Source organism: Larimichthys crocea, chromosome VII, assembly GCF_000972845.2.
Source record: "Larimichthys crocea isolate SSNF chromosome VII, L_crocea_2.0, whole genome shotgun sequence".
Taxonomy (NCBI): Eukaryota; Metazoa; Chordata; class Actinopteri; family Sciaenidae; genus Larimichthys; species Larimichthys crocea.
In genome coordinates, this window is record NC_040017.1 from 18,628,810 (window position 1) to 18,646,757 (window position 17,948).

At 39.3% G+C, this 17,948-nt stretch overlaps 1 protein-coding gene across 1 annotated transcript in view; it reads left to right on the forward strand.

The window, feature by feature from the left end:
- The first annotated feature begins 15,836 nt into the window (after window positions 1-15,836).
- Window positions 15,837-17,948, forward strand: part of LOC104927644 (neprilysin) — a 30,126-nt gene continuing 28,014 nt past the window's right edge. The window contains exon 1 of the mRNA XM_010741766.3: window positions 15,837-16,321. Coding sequence (XP_010740068.1) covers window positions 16,279-16,321 — 43 coding nt within the window. The 5' untranslated portion in view covers window positions 15,837-16,278. The remainder of the gene's footprint in view (window positions 16,322-17,948) is intronic.

A 17,948-nucleotide genomic window follows, 5' to 3' on the forward strand; every position in this document is an offset into this window, starting at 1 on the left:
GTGGTTAATTCCATTTGGAAACTAAAATAACCATCAGTAAGCCAGTTTCAACAGATTGGCTTTCATTGTTCCAATTTCAAAGCCTTTTGGCTTAATGGAGTCAGCAAACTAAATGCAGGGGCTAAAGTAATAAGCGAAACATAAATTGGATAAGATTTGAGTGGTATCTTGTGACCATATATTGGCTGGATGCTCTCTGAGCCAGACTGGAAACAGTAAAGCCAGTTTACTGTAAGTGCATGGATGTCTCTTTGTATTTAGTCCTGTGTGCCATAATACTCCCACGAGGCAAGAGGACAAAGGATAGTTTTAAAGTTGTCCTTGCTCGACTCATCTGAATAGACACTGTGTACAGTACAATGAATTAATCCTGTTTGTCACCAGAGGCCTGTGTTTTAAATGATAATTTAATGAATGATTACATTATAATTAAAATAGCTTCATAGTTTTATTACATACAACATTAAAGCAGGTTAATGGGACACAACACTGGAACACTGGTAGATGCAACCAACTAGAGAAATTAAAGAGTATGTGACCCATGTGGCTGGAGACAGGCAGATTAGTTTGGGTGCGCATGGAGTCAGTATGTGTGTGTGTGTCCTTGTAAATCCTGTACCCTGGTATGGAATTGGCCTTGTCTCGTCCTTCCCTGTTGTGTTGAAGGATTTTTGAGCTGAAGGACTCATCAGTTTATTTAGATGGTTCACGGGTGTTCATTTAACCCCATGACAGTCCATAGATAGAGGTAATACTCCGTGTGCAGTGGTCTGTTAATCACCGATGATAGATTTTTGGACTCATGCCCTTTATATAAATGCACACAAGGATCTGCATGATGACATCCCATGCTTATTTATTTACACCCCCCACCACCTATCATGTTCTCACTCACTGTCTGATATCACTATATGGCATCTGTGGATGCTCAGCTCTTTCAGCGTTGTGCAACGTGTATCAGTGTGAATGCATACATGACTGTAAGTGCATCTGACTTCAGGTCTTGCAATTGAATTAGAGTTTGAGCTAAGTGACTTACAGCCAGTCTAATGACTAGACTCTCTCTCGGGCCATGAGGACACAGAGAGGAACATCAGAGGACAGAACGCAATACACAAAGGTGCATAAAAACACACACACAGACACACACACACAGAGATGCACCAGCTGAGCTCAGCGTCACACATCAAGGTGACCTACTTTGCGTGTGTATTTGTGTGTAGTGCTGCATGCAATAGTTTGTTCATGTGTGCGAAAGGCACAAGGTGAGAGTGCAGCTGGCTTTGTAAAGGTTTTCACGGACACTGGTGCATTAGTGAGAAATAGCAGTATGTGTAATGAAAAAGGATCTGTTAGAAAATAATATATTAATATATAAGGTCTTATAATAAATTCTGTCAAAACACATCCCATCATCCATTCATGCAGGAAAGGCCAAAAATAAACAGGATACCACGGTAGAAGAGATGCAAAGAGACTCAAAATCCCTGAAAGAGTATGAAAATGTCGGTATTTGAAGTTTTAACTAAGTTATATATGCAGTTTGTGCAAGTTATATATGCATCTTTTTAAATATTTGAATATTTCCTGGATCATACATTCCTCTTGGTAATTTTTAGGATTTTGGTGGAAATCAGTAACAGTAACAGCAATACCTGCAATTACTGCAGAAAATATGCATTTTGTTTTGTTACAGTTGTGGCAAATTTGCCATTGTTAGCCACAGCAGTAAGTCTAAGTCCTTTAAATAGTCCTTAGACTTGTCTTATATTGCACGTCAACAGTAGAACCACAAACAGAATCACTGCGGCACTTGATGTCCCAGCTGTAATATCTACGTTCTACTAAGTGAAACTAGATCAAAGAAATATATTTCTTCAGACCTACTCACATCCAAATGTTCCTGTCTGCTGATACACAGTGCTGTCATGATGAACAGAATTTATTTTGTGCAAACCTATTTGGTAAACACTGACATCATTGTCCTTTTTAGATTGAGGAGTCCTTTGTAGAGAGTTATGGCACATTAAATCTGTGGAACGAGGCCTGTTATGATGACTGATATTGTTCTTGTGTTAACACAGAAAAGGTGTTTGCTAAAAAACTGACATTTCCATTACACTGTCTACTTTCACACTTCAATGGACGTTTAATGGACTCTCATGAAGCCAAACGAAATAACATTCAAACTAATGAAGCGAGATTTTGATTTGAGAATAACCAGCCGTCATCTAATAAATCATTCATCGGCTTGGAAATGAAAATGAAACCATGGGAATGCTATGAAGAAAAACCTCATTGTATCTCTACTGCAATTCATCTCGACCATAAAATGGAAGCAGCTAATCAATGATAGATGATAATATGTTGTACAAATACCCTTCAAGTATATTAATAATGTACTATTTTGTACATATGCTCATATATCTACATACATGTTTGTACAAATCACCCTGTTAGTGCTCTGTTGCTTACTGGCCTCTGGTGGTGCATCCTAAATTCAGCACAGCACGGTTTGTAACTTTAAATCATAGAACTGCTGGAGTACCCACCCCACCTCCGCCACCCACGCCTCTCCCACTAAACACGAATCCACCTACACCTGCATGCACACACATACCGACTCACTCTCACACACACAGACACACACACAAAGTCTAAGTACATCATTATCCTAAGTCGCATAAAATATTAATGAAGCAGCACTTGACAGAGATACAGAGACAGTAACCGAATGGAAGATTATATTTGCATAAAAGGGAGAAGTAAAACGGAATCAGAGAAGGTGGAGGGATAGTTAGTGCCATGAATTCATAATGACTAGACCCTTAACTCTCTGCTGAGGCGCTCTTCGGCATGCAGCCAAACATAGACATCTTAGGGGTTGTTTAATTGCTACTTTTAGGAATATATTGACTTGAAATTAAATGTACTTGATATAGTAGGCCTAAAAAAAGTAGCACAGTGTTAAAAGCAACACTGATTCAAATGATTCTTTGGACCAAACACTGCTTTGGTATAACTATGAGGTGGTGGAGACCAAATCAGAGCTAAAAGGAGAATGTTCGACTTAAATTCATTAGGTAAAAATAAACATCACAATGAACACTAATGTCTCTCTGGGTCTGCTAGGTGTTTGCAAATGCATAAGACATAACAACTTAAGTCTATAAACCTTGGATATTATGGCTGCAAGTCTTCCAGCTTGTTGCACCGTAGTGATTCATGCAGCTTTAAGCTGCTATATTCTCTCTCAGACACTGGGCCAAGATACAACATATGTTGTGTTACTTTGGAAAACAGAAACAAGAGACTTCAATTATTCATAGGGAAATGTGTATATGGTTTCTCACAGAAAAAAAATAATCTGTTTTTGCAGCCAATAACTATGTTTCCTAAAAACTTGAAGGCTTTGAATAATAACAAGTGAAAAGCCAATAACAATGATCTTACATTGAACAGACAGTTCAAGATTGATATTCACAATGAAAGTGGGGCACAGAGTAATCTGTGTATTTGATCCTGATTATGAACTAGTGCTTGGATTATCTGTACATTAATAAAATCTGACTAGTATTATGGAATTGTTGCCTTTATTGGATAGAGCCAGTAGAGATAAAGGCAGGAGATGCAAGGGAAGAGAGAAAGACAGGGTTGACATGCAACAAAGGTCCCCGCTTAGGCTCTAAACTGGGGACGTTGCAATTAGGTTTGCATCTTAAACAACCAAGCCACCAGGACACCCTCATGCTATGTGAAAAAATATTAGAATTTCTAAAATTCAGACACAAATCAAACATTTAATTCCACAGATATGCACAAATCTATTACTCAAATTCAGAGAGTGTGAATATTTATGTACTCAAGTGTGCCTCCCCTCAAATATGTGCATGCACCTGTAGGCTTTGTAACTGATGATGTCTCTGAAAGGCAGTCATCTTCGCGCACATCAAGAGCTGTCATCTATAATACATGAGGCAGTGTGTTTGAAGGCCATACCTTTGAGCACATTTCCATTTACTTGCTGATGTATTTGTTGTATAAAAGTAAAACAGCAGAAAAAAAGTTAACAAGATTATGTTGAGTGTAAGAATGCGTTTATTTATGTTTATGCGTATGCACCATTCCAAGCCAAGCCAAGCTGATTCTCAGGGTGTCATGTCAGACAACATACTGTACAATTCACAGCACCTGTTTCCGTGGAAACGGGTGCTTTATGTTCATACACAAACACCTTTTGCTTCCCACTCTCTTTCTCTCTCTCTCTCACACACACATATGGGAATGCACAAACATACCTCATCATCAGCGAACCAAACTGCATCACACATCCCACCTGATAACAATGGATTTTAGGTGAAATGAGTGGAGAGATATCCAACAAAAACATGCTCACAGAAATGACCAGTTATTGTATGCACATTCATGCTAATTAACAAGTTATAGGAGATAAAGCTGTAAAAGAAAGGAACAACTTCATCGTTTAGAGTTTGCAAATTTTTTTCCAGAGATTTAGTTTAGTGTGGAGTTAAGCTAATTTGCATTCGCAAAAGCCTTTGCCTCACCGTTGAGCTGTAATAACTGTATTGCAGCTGTTAGAAATGAAGCATGGTGAAAACAGGAACAAACACAACATGGGTCATGGAACAACAGCACAATGGGTCACTGCACGGTTTGATGAGAATTAAAATGCTGAAGATGAATGATGAAGATCTCTATCTAATGTAAACTTACTACCTATGGGAAGCTTTGGGCCAATGTGTTAGAGAGCAGTCTCCACCACTGTATTTGGACAATTTGTCATCCATCTCATGCATCTATAGGTAGCTGCAAGATAGTCTTTCGCAAATTCTTGTTTTTTGTGTTTTGTGGTAATAATATGTTGAACCTCTTACCCCACATAACTCATTCTGGATTCATACATTCGATAAAATGAAAACTTTTCTGTTCTGCGAGATGGGCAAATGACAGATGTCACACATGCTTCTTACACAAACACAAACACTTGCTACTTAAGCATTGGTCCATGTTTTATACTTGTCAAACATTAAATGAATTCATAATTAATATTTAGGATATATTACAAAAACAGTAAACTATATATTGTCAGTTAGTGCTGATCTGATGTTGCAGTTTTAGCTGTTAATGCACATGAATGTGAACATCAGTTTAAATATGTGTGCGATATGATCATCAAATCAAATCATTCATGAACTGAACAACAGCTAGCTGTCATGTAGGTATTGTCAGGTGACACACAGAAGGGGCACAAATATTACAAATGATGACGATGATATACATTTATAAGAAAGTAATGATTAGTTGTGTTTTTTTTTTCTGTAATATATACATCTGACTTAAATATTAAGTTTTTCAAGTCAAGACTACTATTTAACTAGTCATTGATTAATAGTTATGATTTGTTCCTTACCATCTTCCCTGAAAAGTAACATAGATTTTTGCTACCGGTGTCAAGACCGTCATAATCACAGCACATTTGGAAAAAATCTCTTTAGGGTAGAATGAAGGGGAGGAATTGTTACAGCAAGCAGAAATAGTTTCTGTGTGCATGTGTACTGTATCTGACGATTGCTTTAAGACACTGAGAAATTGTGAACCTGTCCTTTAAGTATTACCGGGTCACACAGTTTTTGATTTGTCCACCAGATGGACCCATCACACTGTAGAAAAGCTGGCCTGATTTGACCAGAGTCAAACATAGCTCTGGGTTTGAGGTCACTCAAGAGGATGCAGGTGTCCAAACGTGTTTAAAGCCTGTATAAGCCTGTACATACCCAGAACTAAACAATGCCATATTTGTCTTATCTTAACTTATATCCGCCTCCCTGCATGGATGGTAACCCTGTTAGTGTTATGTGGGAATGCTGACCACAGTGGATCTAGTGCAGCTTCAGCTCGGTCACTACTACAATCCAACAAAGATATAAATCGTCATGGTATCTGACTGTGAAGATATGCGACAAATTAGCCTTGTGGGTTTTTTTTTGCCACCTCGGTCCATGATCTCTAAACCTACATCCCAACAACCTGCGCCACACTAATCAGCATGATGAATTCCTCCAGCATGCCTGGCTTAATGGAATCAATTACTTGTAGAAGAAGAAAAAGATTTGGCAAGAAAACAACCAACCCAGAGTAATTTACCTGGATGGTTACAGAGAGAACATTACGGCACACCAACGTAGCTTGTCTGAACATTAATGCAGAGGAACTGATAATGACAAACTATAATTTGCTTTCTTTGCTATTAGAATGAAGAAAAAACAGAATTAAGTGACAGAAGAGGGAGGAGATAAACGGAAAGCTTAATAGGGAAGTGATGTGACAAAACCATCTGTTTTTCGGTGCCTGTGTGTCTGTGTGCGTGGACGCGTTGAGTCTTGTTTCCCTTCCCTGCCCATGTGCATGACGTGTGTATATTTCTACATTAATGAGCAGACTAGAGATTTTCATTAAGGCCCCATTAGTACCTTTTTTTCCCCCTCTGGGCCCCATCTCACTGCTGTGTGCTCATTCTTTCCTCTGATGCACTAACCATAAAGACGCAGACAGTGAGTGGTAGCATACATGGCTCACTAACCGTCACAGGAAGTGAGTAAACTGCAATAAGTCTGGCATAATTTTTAAAATAAACTGACTGACTCTTTTTAACTGACACATCAAATGAGGTTTCCAGAAACAGACATCAGCTAGACAGATAGGCAAAGTGGTGAGAAGTAAATTATGAAATATGATTGTTCATCAAATAAACATTTGTGCATTAGGCATGCTAAGTTAAGAGCTAAATGTCTGAATTATCCAAAACAAACACATCATATGGGATTGAGTACTGGTCTAAAGATTCTCTTGAATGACACCGGGGTACTACTGACAAGCATGGCTGGGCAAACTTTTAAAAACCTTTCAAGCAGACATGCTATCAAACTAGAGCGCTCTTCAAAACACCGTGGAAGTGTAGCAACTCCCCAGAAAGTCAACTGGCAGCAGATTTTATCTTGGGGAAGTATGTTTTCAATCTTGGTTTTTCCAATCCAGTGCGCATCTCAGACAGAGATGAGTTTGAAAGTGAAATTTGGCTGGCGGAAAAAAAAAATCTTTCTTTTGAACATCACTAAAAAAATAACAAGCAGGTTTCACTGCAGGGGTTTACAGCTTCTAGTGGATGTTGCTGTGCTTTCATTACAGAACATTAAAGGGGAGTGGCTTTACATAAAGCACCAAAGCCACTTCCAAATCAACCAGAACCCTTTAAAATACTTAGGAGAGAGGGGCAGCTCTCAGTGGTTACTGTTAACAAGTCTCTCTGTGCAGCCTGCTGCGTGTTTCACCTTCATGCCGCCTTGACCTTGCATGCTGAATAATTTCCTCTACTCATCATGTGCTCCCATACTGCTGAAAAGATGAAAAATACAAATCGTACTGTAGTAGTCCCTTGGAGCATTGACAGTTAAAGGGGAAAAAAAAGGAAAACTTAACAATTTGTCTGTGTCTCTACTGACTGTTCAAAGTCAAATAGAGTAAAACGTTTCCTGTCAGAGGATTTAGGACAGAGTAGAAAACAAGAGAGGGGGAGGAAACGGAGTGTGTAAATCCAAATAGAGGTGTAGGAATGTCAGCGGTGGTCGACAGATTGTTTTGGCGTGTAAAGACAAATATTGCTTGAAACACTGCGACGTCTGCTCACAGACAAAAAGAACACCACATAAAGGTGACCACATAAACCAATGCTGTTGTTTACAAGGACGTTTGTCACAAAGTACAGTACAGTCAGTCACAGAAAATTCCAGAGCAATCCCAGTGTCTTGGGAATCTGTCTAGACACGCCTTACATTTTGATCAGAGGTTTTCTTTTCAGTCAAATCCGTCTTCAGTATCAGGATTAGAATGAATCCCACAATTGGATCCGCCGTGCCCAGATTCCTGCTCAAACATGTGGCTCGATGACAGAACAAATATAATAGAATCTGTGAAGAAATCAATTCATTGTTGCCATAAACACAACATCCTGTGCATGCCGTGAAGTGCCAAGTTAAACGAAGTATTCTCATTGCTGCTACTGAATAGTTTTTCTTTTTACATTCTTGTAATCTTAGTTTATTTTAAAATCATTACAAGAATTATTGTATTAGCCTATACTGTTATGTTTAAATCAAACAGTCTTTGTTAGTATCCACTTTCCTTGTAAGGGAAAACTAATAACTTTAGACAGCACCACTGAATTAGAAAGATGGAAATTCATAACGAAATGGCTATAGTCTAGATGCCACATTCTATTAAGCTCCATTTTACTACTTGTAATGAAAAAGCATTCACTAATGTGTAACAATAAAATTATAGACCATTTAGAAGAACACATTTTGGGGTTGCCAGCTTGTTTAGAAAGAAAGAAAGGAAAAACACCAGAATGGAAAAACACCAGCCAAAGGAATTTTCCCGCATCTGTTTAGTAATATCTGGAAAGTCAGTGGGTCTAATCAGTCAGAGGGATTTTTCATAGTTTTCTAATCCAGATGTTGTTCAAGCATTAATAAGTGATTTGGTAACACTGATGGATCCATTGTTTACAATGTCTAAACATTTTAGTGTGTGTCACATCACTCTTTAAGACAAACAGTTTTTTTTGTTGTTTTTTCTTTTATTGAGACAATTATTTCCGTACTTCTTAGCGACACAAATAGTACTCTTTCCACCACGGCTTGCAGAGCTTTTCCACAGACACTAAGATGAAGGGAAACATAAGCCGTCCTTTCTCACGTCATTTCAGTACTATTACAAATTGTTCAGTAGAGGGACATAGTGTAGTGGTCTTTGAGAGCCTGGCAGAAAGGTGCAAGAGAGCACACTCAGGAGAAGGCATGGCCGTGACAGATGAGAGCTCTGTCACAACCAATTCAGAACAGCGTACACGTGTGTGAACACTCACATGCACGAGACGACGTGATGATAATGCATATTTAGCCATTTTAAGTGTCCTATGGGAAGCAATTAAGAGCAAGAGAGCTATTCAGATGATTTCACCACAAATTTGGCAGGGCCAGATTTAGGACGAATTTACACATAAATGCATCTGGGACTGGAAAATTCTTGTCCCTGGTGCAGTTTGGAAACCAAAGCACAGAGAACAACATGTACTGTACTGAACCTCAGTCTAGGACAAATTATCACTCTGTCTGAGATCAAAGAAATCAACTTGACCTTGTGCGTAGCATGTGAGAGTCTTTTGGAGGGGCAATGGTATGTGTGTATGTGTGAATGTCTGTGGATGTGTGTGGGAGAGCGAGTGAATAGAGTAAACAAGGACACACACTCTCATTGATGTGAAGCACCTGTCCATCCAATATCATCCGACTACAGAGCGGCAATTTCAGAGCAGCCGTTTGTAACTGCAGGTTCACACACATTCGTGAAACCTGTTTGATAAAACAGCTCCCCCTGTGGAGAGGCCGCAGCTTGCTGAGTTTTAATGCTATTATCGTGTCTTTAAAATGACTGTAATCGGATACATTTTTGGAACATTTTGGTGTTACTTGTGAAAACTGGTGGAGTAAGTGTTGCTTTTGGCTCATTCCTCTCAGTAATTTCTGTTTGGAATCTATGGACATGCGTTGCTGTCTGCCACAGCATCTTTTTTTGATACACCATAGCAGGGAATTTTAAAATTCTACACTTTAAAGTTTAATTAATTGAGTTTTTTTTTGCCACTCAGAGGCAGAGAAAGAAAACTGAAAGAATAATGCCTGATGTGTTCACAAACACACACCCAGCAGACACAGAGCAACATTGGCATTCATGGCTGTCTCAAGTCCAACATCTGCTCTTGTTTTAGCTCTGTTTTGGTCCTCGGGAATCTATGAGAACATATCTGGCTCTGTTATGTTCACCTGTTAGCTAACCATGTCTGTCTCTTGTTTCATACTGTGTAGGAAGCATACAGTGGGTTTATCAGACTTTTTCACTGAATATAGCTGCCCACCAAGGTTGGAAATCAGGTTGATCAGAGTACTGAGAGTGAATCAAAAGACTAATGCTCTGTAGAGTTGAGTGGTTCATAATATTCCATGTGTTCACCACTATAGGTGACCCCTTTTACATTACTCATAATAATTTGCATTGATAATGTAGAAATGGCCATTAGCGCTTATTTGAAATAAACTAAAGTGGTAATACTTTAGGTGCAACTGCAAAGTGTATAGCTGCATTTGTAACACATGATGCATCACCTCTGCATCTTAATGTACTGGCATGCATATGATACAAGAAGAGAGCACAGGAGAGGACAGACATATCAAGAGAATGGACAAGTTATGTGACATTGCACAATGAGTATGATTGAGCACTGGCACCCATTTATGTGTTGAATATGTCTCAGAATTTGTCTGTTAGACTTTTTCTTTAAGTTACTATCTTAGATATTCTGGGAAAACGGCATTATCTGATCAACGTGGGAGGTTCTTGAAACATGGTATCTAAGTCACCTGTCATTCGTTTCCACAGCAGCAAATTCCAGCAGATACCAACTCACCATGGCAAAGCAAGTGCAGGCAAGTGAAGAGGAATACTGATGAAAGGAGATGTCTCGTCAGTTGTGACGTCGTTCATGACAGCTACTAAACTGATAATCATGCAATGATGCAGGTGAACACACAGGATGATGCAGAAAAGAGAGATAAAAAGGAGTCTTATTCTACTTGCATGCATTCAAAAATGAAATGGTAAAAACCTTCAGGATGCCATCATAAAAAAACAATCTGTGTGCAAATAATGTCTATCAGAAAAAAATTGTATATATTTATATGTGTGTGAGTGTGTTTAGAAATATTAACTACATTGCAGGGGCACAAAGCTACAGAGTTATAATACAGGGACAAAAAGCCACTTTGTAAAACATAAAATGCGACAGTTAAAGCTTATTTTATAGTTAGGGCAATTCTTCTGATTAGACATGTAAAGTAGCATAAATCTCTACAAACAAATTGTGTGTATGTGTGCAAAAAAAAAAGGAACATTTGATCATCTGGATTGGTTCATGTTGTGACTAATTTTCATGTGCATGCTCAGCTAATGTTTTATCACATTGTATTTCACAATGAGTCACATACATCACTGTAGAGATTGCGAGAGCAACAATAACAGCAACTAGAAAATTTCTAAACAGTGTGCGTGACTCTGGCCCTGTCGCCCCGTCGCCCCCATACATTATTACTTATTACTGCTCAGCAAATTCAGTACTAGAAAATTCCCGCAGAAATTTTGAGACTGACGAGTGGGCTGTTGCCGGCGGTCTGTATTTAAAAAGCACACCTCAAATAGTCATTTTTAACATGTTTATTTAGACACAGGAGCAGCATTAGCATGTTATCCTTAGCATGTTCGTGCTGATGCGTTAGCAATTAGCATGTTAGGATTAACATGTTAACATTAGCATGTTGCCATTAGCATTTTAACATTAGCATGTATTTCATTCTTAGTGGCTAATGCTAGTTAATGTTAGCATGTTAACATTAGCATGTTAGCGCTGACGCGCTGACACACTATCAATTAACATTAGCATTTGTTAACATTAACATGTTAACATTAGTATGTTAACATTAGCATGTTAAAGCTTATGCGCTAGCAGTTACCATAAGCATGTTAACATTAGCATGTTAACACTGATGCGCTAGCAATTAACATTAGCATGTTAGCATTTGCATGTTAATATTAGCATGTTAGCTGATGCGCTAGCAGTTACCATTAGCATGTTAACATTAGCATGTTAATGCTGATGAACTAGCAATTAGCATTAACATGTTAACATTAACAATTACTATTAGCTTGTTAACATTAGCATGTTAACATTAACATGTTAACATAGATGCGCTAAGAATTAACATTAGCATGTTAACATTAACATGTTAGTGCTGATGCACTGACGCGCTAGCAATAACATTAGCATGTTAGCATTAACAATTACCATTAGCATGTTAACATTAACATGTTAACATTAGCATGTTAATGCTGATGCGATGACACGTTAGCAATTAACATTAGCATGTTGGCATTAGCATGTTACCATTAGCATGCATTTCATTCTTAGTGGCTAATGCCAATTACCATTAGCATGTTACCATTAACATGGTTGCAATTAACATGTATTTCATTTCTAGTGGCTAATGTTAATTAGCATTAATTTTAGCATTGGTCGCTAATGTTAGCAAATATCATGTCTTTACAGCTAGCGCTAATGCGCTAGCTGCTCTGCTGTCTCTGTCTGCCATTTTAGACAGACAAGTTCAAATTAAGTGCCAAGAACTACTAAAATGGCCGCCGCTCGGCTTCTGCCTGCTGGCCCCTCCCCCCTATCCTCCTTCAAGCAGTCTGAGGTTGCCAAGCAACCAGGACCTAATCAGCAGCAGCTAATCTGCACCTGTTACAATGTCAGTTGGAAGTCCTGACAGAGAGGATGGGAGTTGCTGCCGCATATTTGCGTGTCACGCCAAAACTATATATCTGACAGCTTCAGCAGTGTTATCACTGTGACCGCCTCGAATTTTCCTACGTTTCTAGCTATAAATGATTTCTGTAGCTTGACATTTGTGGCCACAGTCGCAGTTTACAAATTTATTTTTCAACGACTTTTTCTCTCCCTCTCCACTCTAGCGATGACAACACTCACTCTAGCTCACCAAAGTTCTCGCAATACACACCCATTCATTTTTTGGTGTGGTTTTTGGCGATTTTTGGCAAAACCGTTTGCCAAAACTCTTAGAAAAGTCATAGCACACCATTCCCGGCCAAGCCGGTCGTTTTGATACCCGTGTGTGTGCGACAAAAACTCTGGGAGGAGTAGCGAACCGAAAAAAACACGGAAGAATTGGAAGACGAATAAAGACAGGAATAAGCCCGAGAGGTTTTAAAGAGTGTGCTCTTTCAGGCACACTTAATAACAGAGTTGTAAAGAACAACAAGAGACCTTTGTCATCATAGTAGGATTCTGCATTGGACAGACTCAAAACATGATTTTCCTCCATCCAAGTCGTCCTTGAGAATAAAAGCAAATAAAAATTTCCCAACCGTCTGTGTCAGCCTGGAAATATTGTGTAAGTTGGCAGTTTTAACCATTTTCCTGTTTTTATCTCTATGTCCGTCTTCTCTGTTCCTCTTCTTGCTGCCTTCTGACCAACACAAGTCTAAGTCTAAAAGCCCCTCTCTCTGAGTGACAGCAGCGAGGTTATTAATGTGTGTAGTATATCTGAGTCCTTTCCTCTGTGGGTCTGTTTGTGTGGTTCTGGACTTTAGTGCTAGGGTGTGTGTGTGTGTGTGTGTTTATGTGGACCGACAGCAGACTTAGAGAATAACTGGACAGCCCGTCTTGCTGATAGGAGAGTCACTCCCCTGACAGTCCCTGAACGGGGATGCTGATAGAACTACCCATCTGAGTGACCTTGATTCAACCAAAGAATCTTCAACGGTCTAACAATTACACAACAGTTGAACTGACTATTCTGTGTGATTCACAAACTAAATGCAGAACTGCTTATTAGTCATTCTGTTTGCTTTCTTGTAATATCAGCTTTCTGGAACACATTATTCATACCTTGGAAGTGGTGGTGAACAGTTGACGTTAATTGATAGCAAAACCACAAAGTTGTCACTCAAAATTGTGACGATAAATGATATTAAACGTAAATGCAGAACATTTTTCCTTTTAAGAAAGAAATTCCATCATGGCACAATTAAAACCACATCTTTTATATCAGATGGGCATAATTTGCATCTAAATGTTGCTCATGCAATGTGCATGTTGCTACTTGATGGATGTGTGTTTCTGTGGAATAGTGTTTGGCATCGGTTTCATTGAAAATACTGCAAGACCTAAAGGGTAATGAAGAGTTCGTTTGAATCTGTACAACCGTGTCTGTGTTTGAACACGTGCGCCTATTTTTGTTTAGTACCTGTGTCACCCTGGGCACAGTGCAATTAAAATCCAATACTCTCCAGGAGTCCATAACATGCTGCGTTTACTGACAGTGAACAGAGCACAAATGGCCAACAGAGAAGGGGCTAGGGGTTTTATTTGAAAAGCACGGCAACAAAATGGTGGAAAATATGATCACAATGGTTGCACTGCTGGGAAATGTGAACATCCTTTAGATGCATTGACAAGCAGCTACTGTGAAAACTGCTGTCAGTTCAGCTTCACAGATATTCAAAAGATACTTATCCAGATGGAAATTCCATGCAAGGAATTCAAGCTGTTTATTATCAGAAGCAATGAAACGTAGATGGTATGATGGGTTGTCGCTAAAATAGACTTGCATGAGTGTTTAGTTTTTAAGTTTAGAGTCGATAATTGGCAATGGAGCTGTAATGAGACCATATGCAGAGATGGCGTCTAAAGACCACATGATGTCGTTTGGGTGTAGTCAAAGACAAAAAAAAGGAAACGTAATTTCCCAATCATAAGATATGCAGTTGTCTTAAAATGTGTCTTTTACCACTTCACATGCACGGTGAAATGTTCTGTACCTAAATATATAAAAGTGACAGCAGCTTGTCATGGGTTTAATGACTAGGATCATCCAGTAATAACTATGTCACAAACTGTCATGCGGGAGACTCCCTTTCTTACACTAAAATTAGATCACTTATTCTCTGTGGTGACATAATCTATTTGTTTCCTTCGCACTTAAACACTAATTTTCACTTTTAGACCCAACATCTTCAGGTATTTGCAGAGTTAATTGCTCTTACAGAGGTGACCCTCTGATGAACTTTGGGAGAAGCAAAAGGCCACGTGAAACTAGACAGCAACTAAACAGAGTAAATGTTTTAAAGTAAAAGGTTTTTTATTGGGCTAAGACATGTCACCATACTGTAAAATGCGTACGATGATGAGCCTCGACTGGTTTAAAATAACAAAGATCACAAGAACAAGCAGGGTTTTACTGTAGTAGAATCAAATACATTATACAGTGCTCAGTATGGAAGCAAAACAAACGGTCTTAGTTTAACCCGTGTTGTAAATGACACAATTCAGTAAACTTTCATACACTTCCATTTCTGTGGCACACTTAACTGCTTCTGTGATTGATATGTGTTGCAGAGAGAGGACAGTCGTGTACAGCAGTAAGCGAATCGTTAAGCATGATGATTTGCATATTTGTAGGTAAGTTCTTTTTTTTTTTATGTATCATCACTGAACAGGATTTCAATGACTGTATTTCAGTGTAAACCAGGTCCTGTCAATACACTGAAATATAGATGTTGACATTTTACTGAAATAAAAAAATGATTTGTAACCTATATGTTTAATAATACTTACAAATGCGCCATTACCATAACAATATTGTCAAAATCCACTCTCACATGCACAACACACTGATCCTACTTGTTGGTATTACAGTATGAAACACTGTACCTTAAGAGCTCCCCACCCCAAAGCTGAACACTATCTTTGTTATCAATGTGTGGACCATACCACAACCTTTAAGTAACTAAGTAACTTTGTTTTAGAAGCAAATCCTTCATTATTCCTCATGTAAAATACTGCACCACGGGCAACAATTCCACTAGAAAAAGCTATTTGTCACTATAAATCCAATATAGTGTGTCCCTATAACAATTATTACAGCATTGATTTTGCTGTGTGCACTTTTTAACCACAAAGTGCTTTGGATGAAAAGCCGCTGACAGGCTGTCAACAGCTTTTAATCCAAAGCACTGAGTGAGTACACTTCATCACACTGTTCACCTGAACCTGCACCCTATTTAGGCACCACTGACAGCAAATGCCACTGACAGGGTCACTTTTAAACGCCGCCCTGACGGAGAAGGCGACGACTCGATTGACTGGACGAGGAACTTCAGAAGGCTGCTTCACTGCCTCTCTGTATGTCATAGGCTGTATAAATATGGGATCTCCCCCCTGTGGATCACACACTTGACCAATTGCGCCGCGCACGAGTCTGATGGCTCATTTGAATTCGCCGATCCTCTGTGTGTAGATGTGGTACAGTATAGTAGGTAGTTGAAGTGAAGGGTTTGTTGCGTGAGTGTGTGCGTGTTTGTGTTTTTTTTTTTGTGTGTGTGTGTGTGTGTGAATGTGCACTCCTAGAATAGAAAGCCAAAGGAAGAAGAAGAAGAAGGAGAAGAGAGGCGGGCTCGGATTGTGCCTTGTTGAAATCCAGGGTGAAGCAAATATATAGTCTGTAACAGATCGAACCAGCACTTCACGCTCCCTTTGTGGATTTTATGGATGTCTGATCAGTGGATGTGATGCCCATATATATCATCGACCGAAAATTTCCCGAAACATCTGGTAAGTCGCTCACGCACCCCGTGCGCTTCTTATAACGCGGTGCCATCTGTGTGCGTCTATATGTGGTTGCGTGTGTGTGTGTGGGTGTGTGCGTGCGTGCGCGCAATGCAACTGCTTTTTTGCGTGTGCGCTTGCACGAGAACCGGCTCGGTGACACGGGGCAGCGTGCACCAGTTGATCATGCCAGCCCCCTTGGAATTCCCGACGTGCAACAGGAGATGAGGAGCTGGCACGCATCTAACTCCGTCTTGCTCAGTTGCGAATCAGCGTGTGTGCTGCAGCTGAATATTTTTATCACTAGAGTTTTAATATCTAGTTGTATTTGCTCATGTCAGGAAACACTTGAATCATGTTATTCCAGCTAAATATCCTTTAGTTTACCGGTTTTGGTTCAGTGTATTCCAACTGTATGGTCAATTGTGATATTATAATTTGTTATGTCCCTTTAAAAGTTGTTTTTCATATTCTAGTGGACTACGTTTTAGCTGTAACAGAACCTTTGGGCATCAAGTCTCCTCCCTCAAAAATGATTTTGAAGTGATTTTAGTCTTCAGTGTGCAGCTATAGACCCAGTGCTGTAAATCACATCCCAGAGATGGTGTTATTTTAAGTTAAAGTAGGCCACATTCCTGCACTTATTCCAACTCAATTAGGTACATGACATTTTCATGGCTAACATTGATATAGGTTGTAAAACAAGTGACTCTGTGCAAGTGGTCTTCTGTGTGTGTGTGTGTGTGTGAGCGCAGTGTTTTCAGGTGTCTCGGTGAATGATGGGTTTAATTTTGAAAGGGTTTGTGAGGTCTCACAAGACAACTTTTTATGTTTTAGATATATCATGGCAGGCAGTCAGTCAGACAGACAGACAGATGGAGAGCATAGAAAAGATGAAAGGGAGTGTTTTGACTTTTGGTGCTCCTTATCTTTAAAATACAGACACTGCAGCACATACCTTCTGAAACACACGCAGGAACAACATCATCAGAGGCACGTTATGAAGAAATGAAAAACAAAGTGAGCGCATACTGCAACAATGGCGGTAACATCAGCAGAAAGAAGAATCCATCCAAAGAACTCAATCACATATTTGACGTCCTTCCCTTACAGATCAAACATACTCAAAGGCGTCAGTGACATGCACATACTAACACTGTTAAGAAATGTTGGCAAGAGAACGAGAATTATGTGACTAATTATTTCCCTCTGAGTCAGGCAAAGAAACGTGATAATGCACGAGAGGGACATACAGTAAGTGGTGCTTAAGATTCATACCTAACATGCCTCAGCACACTGAGAAGGAGTAACAGGATTTAGGACCTGACTGTGCACCCTCACACACACACACACACACACACACATTTTTTCACTCTTCGTCCATGTCCCTTTATTAGATTAGAGAGAAAATATATAAATATAACGTACAGCGTCTCCAACGCTCATGTGTAATGGTTTCTTTAGACCTGTGGGACTGCTGTTACGGTGATGTGTTTGTTCGCAGAAAAAAGAAAAAAGTTTTTCCCCTCTCCTGCAGCGAGAGAGAGAGGCTGACAGGAAGTTCTTATTAACATATCAACTTGTGTCATGCCAGCTGTGTCATCTCCTCTTTATATGCCTTCAATCACTCATT